General features: G+C 42.7%; 1 protein-coding gene across 1 annotated transcript in view; it reads right to left on the minus strand.

The window, feature by feature from the left end:
• The window catches only part of LOC109824050, a 17,344-nt gene continuing 11,284 nt past the window's right edge, over positions 1,762-7,821 (minus strand). Inside the window, exons 3-4 of the mRNA XM_020390575.1 lie at positions 2,490-2,709; positions 1,762-1,957 (exon numbers count right to left, since the gene is read on the minus strand). Coding sequence (XP_020246164.1) covers positions 2,535-2,709 — 175 coding nt within the window. The 3' untranslated portion in view covers positions 1,762-1,957; positions 2,490-2,534. The remainder of the gene's footprint in view (positions 1,958-2,489; positions 2,710-7,821) is intronic.

Genomic DNA, 7,821 nt, shown 5'->3' on the forward strand with positions numbered 1-7,821 from the left:
TCCCTCTGTTTTCTACTTCAGACAAACTCTAGAGCACAATTTGCCCTAAAGTTGACATGCAACTCTTCGGACATATAGTATAGTTTTGTGTAAATCACCAAGGTTTAGGGAGGGACTTTCTCCGATTTTTAAGGTTCATGGTCGATTTTTGTGCAAATTACCCAAGTTTCAAGTTTTTTCTAAAATCTGCCTACTCTATGCTTTGGGTCATTTTCTTTTCAGTAACAGACATAAGTAGATTAGGGTCTAGCTGAGTTGGTACGCTGCCTATGAGTAACACTCTAAGATCTTAGGTTCGACTCTCTTAGATAACGCCATGGATATTTAATTTCTTGAAATACCCAAGGCCGCGTATTGGGGGCTGCCCCTTGGATCATGGGGAGTTCCCTCGTCAAACCAAAAATGATTAGCAGATTACATTTAGTACAAATGTATAGATATTGTGCTCTCATTATCATATTTGTTCTTCTTGACAAGTACTTTTCTTTTCTTTTCTTTTTCTTTTTCTTTTGGTTAAACTGGGCTTTACATATCTTTAAGGTATTTTTTTTATGCATAATTATATTTAAATAAAATGTACAGATTGAAAGCTAAGGATCTTCCATCTGAAGTTTATACTTTGCTTTGCTTAGGGGTTGCTCATTCGGTCGTATGCTTTCACTTTCTAAGAAATGTAGAATCAACTGTAGACCCTCAATGACAATTTATACGCTTGTGATTGATCTAATTGCATATTACAAACATTAAACAAATTAATGACCTCTCAGAAGAGACCTTAATTTGATAGATCTAAGAATTGTAAATAAACTATTTCTCCAACAGGACAATAGAAGAGACAGAAGAATTGGAGTTTTTTTTAAAAAAGAACATTTTTTGCTAAATATTTAGCAAATCCGAACGTTTTGCTAATTATTTAGCAAAACCAATCTCTTTTTGGCCAATAGACCAAAAAGAGGCCGGATTTGCTAAATTGTCTCTTCGAATCATACAGGACTACTAGTCCTGTATGATTATGGCCAGTAATTGGCCACTAAACCCTCTCTCGTCCTCCGCTGATCCTCATCCTCAACCCGCTCCGAGCTCACCGCTGAACTCCCCGGCGACCAGACCTCCACTGTCGTTCTCTCCCTCAAGTTCGCCCCTTCCCCCATCGCCAGCATCTTGTCGGCGCACCGCTGGCCTCTCCGCGCGCCGCCAAAACAGCCATCGCGACACCGCCTCCATCCTCACCCGCTCCAAGGTCTGCGACGGTGGCAAGAAGCCCTTCCAGCAAAAGAAGACCGACCGCTCCCGCCGCGGGTCCCAACATAACCCCCCCGGCCCGGCGGCGGGTCATCTTCGGCCCCAAACCCAAGGAATGGTCCATCAAGATCAACCGCAAGGAGAAGCGCCTCTCCATCTCCACCGCCATCACCTGCGCCTCTGAGGACGCGTTCGTGGGGGAGGAGTTCGAGGAGGCATTCCAGAAGGGGACCAGGACAAGGAGTTCATAGCTACAATGAGGATGTAGGGGGCTGGATCCCAAGGATAAGGCCACCTTCTTTGTGACGGAGGTCCCGGATAATGTGATGCTTAACGTACGAAACTACTAGTCCCGTACGTTTTCTGAAGTGATAGCAAAAACTCACTGGACTTCTAAAATAGTATTATTCGCCAATTAATGACAACTAAATATACGAGACTAGTAGTCACGTATGTTTTGAAGAGCTCATTTAGCAAAACCGACATCTTTTTGACCTGTTGGAAATTTTTGTAAAGAGGTCAAAGCTTACTTTTCACTTTCACTTGATGGTTACAGTACAAATAATTTCATTTGTCTTATCGCTCAGAGTAAATCAGAGACTAATACAAGTTCAAATTAGAAAATTCACACACAAGAATAAACAAAGAGGACTTCACTGAGCATGTACAGCATTCTTCAAACGTTTGGCCCCCTTTTTCTCTCTCTTCCAGTTTCCTGCATAAAATCACAGTTAGCTTGAGCATGACTATAAGAAAGAAATTTTAGGGAACTTATGCCTGTAAGAAAGATATAGGAAATTTAATAACTAATTCAGTCACTTAAAAAAAAACAGGCCTCTGTAAAATATCATTTTGTCGTACTTCAATGCACTCCAATTAACACATAAGTAAATTCACAAAACTACCATGAGACATGGAGGATTTTGCACAAAACTACCACACACTTTTTTATGCATGAACATAGGAAGCTGTTGCTAATGGAATTAATGTTTAGGATAAAACGTCTAGATTACCCTTATCGATATCTATCAAGCCACAAAGTATCTAATGGTAATACATAAGATATATGAAGTACATAAGGGCAAAATTGTCTAGAATGTGTTACATGCGAACAACTTATCCTAACGATAGGTATGGTAACTTACGGAAAAAGGGCCTGCAAAAGCCTCTCAATTACATAGTATTTTTTGTGTAATTCACCCTTTAAAAATATGAAATAAAAAGCCCAATGATTAAAAGATTCTCACTTTCATATGAAGCCTCTGAAAATATAATCAACGGCCAACTGTTTATTAAATCCCAGAACTGCTGAGTGCCATGAACTTGCACTGCTCATTCATAGCAAGAAGTTCAGCTTCTTTCTCGTCTAGCATAGCTCTCAGTGATACATTCTCTTCCATGAGCTTTTGAACTTCAGCCTCTTTCTGCGCCTTTTCACTCTCGAGATGAGCAGTTTTCTCCATTAACCTGTTTCAACCAGAGCTATACTGTAAACATAACTTTCTGACTGATTTCCAAATTTACTGAGTCTCACACAGTAAAAAGGAAAGACGAAATAAACAAGTAGTTACTATGTGGAATGCTGAACACATTTACACTAAGGTTTACTTATGGCTTTCAAAGTATTTTATGAGACAAGTCAAGTAAACATGCAGAGGGCCAAGAATTAGGCATTTCCTTTTTGGTTCAACCAAGCTATATTTATGCACATTAACATGGATGCTATCACCTGCAGTTATTAGAGCAAGGGCAGCAAGCTCCCAAGCCCGCTCTCAGTGCCTACGTGGCGGAGGTCTCCTGCTTCACCCCCTCCAGCAGCCTCCTAACCGCTCCCAAGCCCCTCTCCTTAGGCTGACGTGGCGGTGGAGAGCTTCAGAGCTCCCAAGCGCTCCACAAATTTGTGGAGCGCTTGGGAGCTCCCAACTGGGAAAACATTTACAAACCCCCCCCTCAAAAATCAGATTCAGAGATGATGGCGTTCGCGGAGATGATGGGTGGCGTTCGGGTCGGGTCGGAGACTGATGGGTGGCGTTCGGTTCGGAGATGATGGATGACTGGGGTGCCTCCGACTGGCCTCCGCATGCCGACGCCGGAGATGATGGCGGCGTTCGGGTCGGGTCGGAGATGATGGTGGCGAAGAGGCCTCCGATTGGCCTCCGCATGGCGAAGGGCCGTCGATGGAGAGGATTTGGGGTTGGGGTTGGGTCTGTCGAAGGGAGAGGATTTGGGGTTGGGGTTAGGTCTGTCGAAGGGAGAGGATTTGGGATTGGGGTTGGGTCTGTCGAAGGGGTGGGGTTGGGTCTGTTGAAGGGAGAGGACGAAGATCTCTCTTTTGATTTTTTTAATTGGGTGCGTTGTTTGAGGTGAAAATAATGCCCGTTGAGTTGAAAATGTACCGTTGAAGAGAAAAGTTGAGTTGACAATGTACCATTGAGGTGAAAAATTCAGCCGTTGAAAAATTTAGCTGTTGGGATTAAAAAAACTGGCATGAACAGTAAAAATCATCTATAAATTCGTTTCACTTCAATACACAAATCATTCCACACAACTCTCTCATAAAAAAACTCTATATTTCCCTATCAAATTACAAATCTCATGGATCCCTCACAAAACTATTATTCGCAACTCCTTACCGGTGAAGGATCGACCTTATACCCGCCGTTCTATACAGAAGTCGTAGAAGAAGGCAACCCCATCGAGTTCTCGCAATCGGCAACACAACAAGTGTCATCCCAAGAAACACCGACCACAAAGAAGAAGGCTTACATGCGGTCCTAAAATTGGACTGTCCACGATAATAAGCTTCTTGTGTCTGCTTGGCTGAATACGAGCCAAAACGCCATCCAAGGTACGGGGCAACACAAAGATAAGTTTTGACACAAAGCTAACGACTACTTTATCCAATACTCCACCGATCCAACGAGCCACACATCAAATCAAATGATGCATCGTTGGTCAACGATTCAACTGTCCGTCAACAAGTTTTGCGGGTGCGTTGCTCAGATTGAAGGAAGAAAAAGATCTGGTACGGGAATTATTGACCAGGTAAATATTTAACTTATATGTTTTTATGTAAACAACATAGCATTGAAGAGAGGAATATATATGTTTAATTATGTTTGATTATTCTAAATTTAACTCTTGTGTAGACTGCAGAAGTAAAAGAATTATACCAATCTTTTTACGGTAAACCATTCGTGTTTGACCATTGCTGGGTTGAGTTGCGTCATCATCAAAAGTGGATCCAACAAATAAAAACTTACAATAAGATTCGATCACAGCCGAGAAGAACCACAAATTCTGATTTCTCACCAAATAATTCCATGCCAGCGACCCCCATCGAGTTGAACACTGACTCGGATGATGTGTTAGTAAGGCCTGAAGGGAGGAAAGCGACAAAGTTCAAGAGGAAACAAAATGTGGAAAACTCTGAGTCCGCTACGTCCATCATGGGAGAGGCTTTCGCGTGGATGAAGCAAACCACCAATCAAAAAATAGAGCTAAAACAGAAGAAACAAGATGACGATATCATGAAGATGGATCTCTCAACACTCAATTCAGTTCAACGACAATACTTTGAAATGCGTCAGGTAGAGATATTGGAGAGGTGGATGTCTAAGGGTTCTTCCTAATTATCATATATTATACTCGCATCGCATCCTCATTAGTTCTTCCTAATTATCAAATATTATATTGTATTAGATTTATGATTGTGATGGGGACATCCGGACTCATACACGAGATTTTCGCCGAGTTTATCAGCGCAGGAGGCGCAATATTTCAGCACTATGGTTTTGATTTCAAGTTGTAATAATTAGTTTGAATTTTGAATTTTTGAATTTCGAATTTTGATTTTATTTGGTAGTTAACCAACTGATTGATTGTAATTGGTTAAGAGAGAGATTTGAGGGATTGAGAGGATTTTCCAAAACTGTAATTTGCTTTATTTAAACTCTCCTGTAATCAGTTTGGAAAATTACTGATGAATGAAATTGATTTGCTAAATAATGGTGTGAAACCCTAGCTTATTGATTTTGATCAGCCGTCAATCTCTTCACAAAATAAAAATAAAAGAAAATCAAATCCGATACTGTTCGTCTTCTCCTCCAAGCAAACAATCAAACCCACACAGTCCTCCCCTTACAACCGCAGCAACCACACCCGAAGACCACCGGACCGCCGCCCTCCTCCGTCGACTCCAGCAATCACCACCTCCTCCACCGACGGCCTTCCCCTTCGTCCGCCTCCGGTGTTCCCTCCGCCCGAATCCCCCGACGCGAGCAACCACCGCCATCCCAAATCCGACCGCCTCCGATAGTATCCCATATTATACTCGTGGCCATTGATAGTATAGTTGTATGGTGAAGCTCTTCCCTTCGCAAGTTGTACGAAAACCGGTGAACGATGTAGAACATTAAGGTCATTGTGAGACCCTGGCAGTCCAAAGAAGTCATGCCATATCCAAAGATCTTTGCTAGGTACGGCCTCCAAAATAATTATAGGTTCATGAAAATGTCCAGTATACATACCTTGCCAGGCAGTTGGACAGTTCTTCCATGTCCAGTGCATGCAGTCGATGCTCCCAAGCATACCAGGAAAACCTCGTCTTTTCCGCTTGTCCTCAGATCCAGATCCTATTGAAGACTATTTGGCTTGAGTGATTTAAAGCAGAGTCCCTATTCACTCAACCAACCCATTTGATTTGAGTCAAGTGTGGACCAGACCCACTTGACCCAATCCGGAGTTGTTGAAGCTAGTTGAGTCAGATTCAACCATTTGATCCCTGATTTTACAATTGATGGTGTATGGCAGATCCTGATGCAGATGACGGAATCGTGCTAGATCCAGAGACCGGCATCGCAGATTTACAGCTTTCCCCGTGGTTTGATTATCAGTCATTCGAGAGCGTGCCCGAGTACGTTGAGCGTGTGACTCATCAGATCGTTGACAGCATAGAGAGTAGTTTGGGAATCAGTTCGTGGCATCGGCGTTTCCATCCAGATACACCACTCCATCCGAATTACGCCGCCCTCGGTGGAGAGCTTCCACCCCTCATATTTGGCGTCGTTGAACCACCTCCAGAGGATCCTCCCGTCGAACCAGTTCAACCCGACGAAGGTTCAACTTTCTTTCGCCCAATTATTTTCGGAACTGCTATTGCTTGCATGTTGTTATCAATATTACTATCGATCGTATTTGTGCTGTAATCAGTTTGACTAAGTGAGCGAGCGAATCTGTTGCTAAGTATTTTTACTTATCCAAATATTACACTTTGAACTGTATTGAGAGAACGAATCATTACATTTATTTTCTGGATCATTTACAAAAGATTTGAACTTAGTACATTGCAACTTTTGCTTAAAACCCATCAAAAGCTACACTTTATTCATGAGCTTCCTGCCTAGATCGATCGCTGATTTGGCGAAGCATTGCTGTTGTTAATCTTCATACCTGCATCACATTGTTTCGCATCATTTTTGGTATCAGAGCACCCGGTTCTAGGTTAGGAAATTTGTGTCTTTATAATAAAAAAAAAAAAAATTAGTCATCTCATTTAAATTTTTTTTTTTTTTGCACCCACTCATTTCATTGCATTTAGTGCATGCCCACTCGTACCGGTCTACCCTATCGCTTAGGAGAGTCAAGTGAGTCGACTAGTGAGTCCAGTATGTCAGGTAGTAATGATCCCGAACTCTATAAGAAACTCGATGAACTAGCAGGACAATTAGGTGCCGTAGTCCAGGGTTTAACCAATCTCCGAAATGAAACCAACGAAAAGTTTGCTAGGCTCGAAGAAGCTCGTGTTGCAACTCCACCACCGCCAGATCAAGGTTATCAACATATCGCCCCACCGCTGCAAGGTCAAGGCTATGGAAACATTGGTCAGCGCCCCCCACATCAACCAGTACCTGATCCGGATGCGCAATACTTAAGGAGTATTAAGATCAACGCCCCAACTTTCGACGGCAAGCTCGACCCACAAGCTTTCTTGGACTGGCTGAAGAGTATGGATCGTTATTTTGATTGGTACGCCCTGACGGAACCCCGAAAGGTCAAGTTCGCCGCAATGAAACTTACCGGACCCGCCTGCCAATATTGGACCAACCTCGAAACGTTGAGGCACATTAGAGGCGAGTTACCGATTACAACTTGGCGAGAAATGACCAACGAACTTAAACAGAAATACCTTCCGCCATCCTTTTATCATCGGTTGTTAGATAAGTGGCATCGCCTCACTCAAGGAACCAAATCTGCGAAAGACTACGTCGCACAATTTGACGAACTGTTCACTCGATGCAACACTATTGAACAAGAGGCGCCAATGAAAGTCTTGTCGAAGTTTAGAGCTGGATTAAGAAATGATCTGCAAACCGAACTCTTTGCTCGGGGAGTAGACACCCTTGAAAAAGCTTACGCGTTAGTTCAGGATCTAGATGAATCAAAATCCCATCAATCTTATAGGAGTCAGGATTTTAGAAATCATTCTTCCCAACCTTCCCGTGCCACTACTTCTAATCATCCTCCGAGTCGATCTAATCCCAGTTCTTCCCAGTCTAAAGTCGATTCCAAAGGCAAGGA

The sequence above is a fragment of the Asparagus officinalis genome, chromosome 1 (genome assembly GCF_001876935.1).
Source record: "Asparagus officinalis chromosome 1, Aspof.V1, whole genome shotgun sequence".
Classification (NCBI taxonomy): domain Eukaryota; kingdom Viridiplantae; phylum Streptophyta; class Magnoliopsida; order Asparagales; family Asparagaceae; genus Asparagus; species Asparagus officinalis.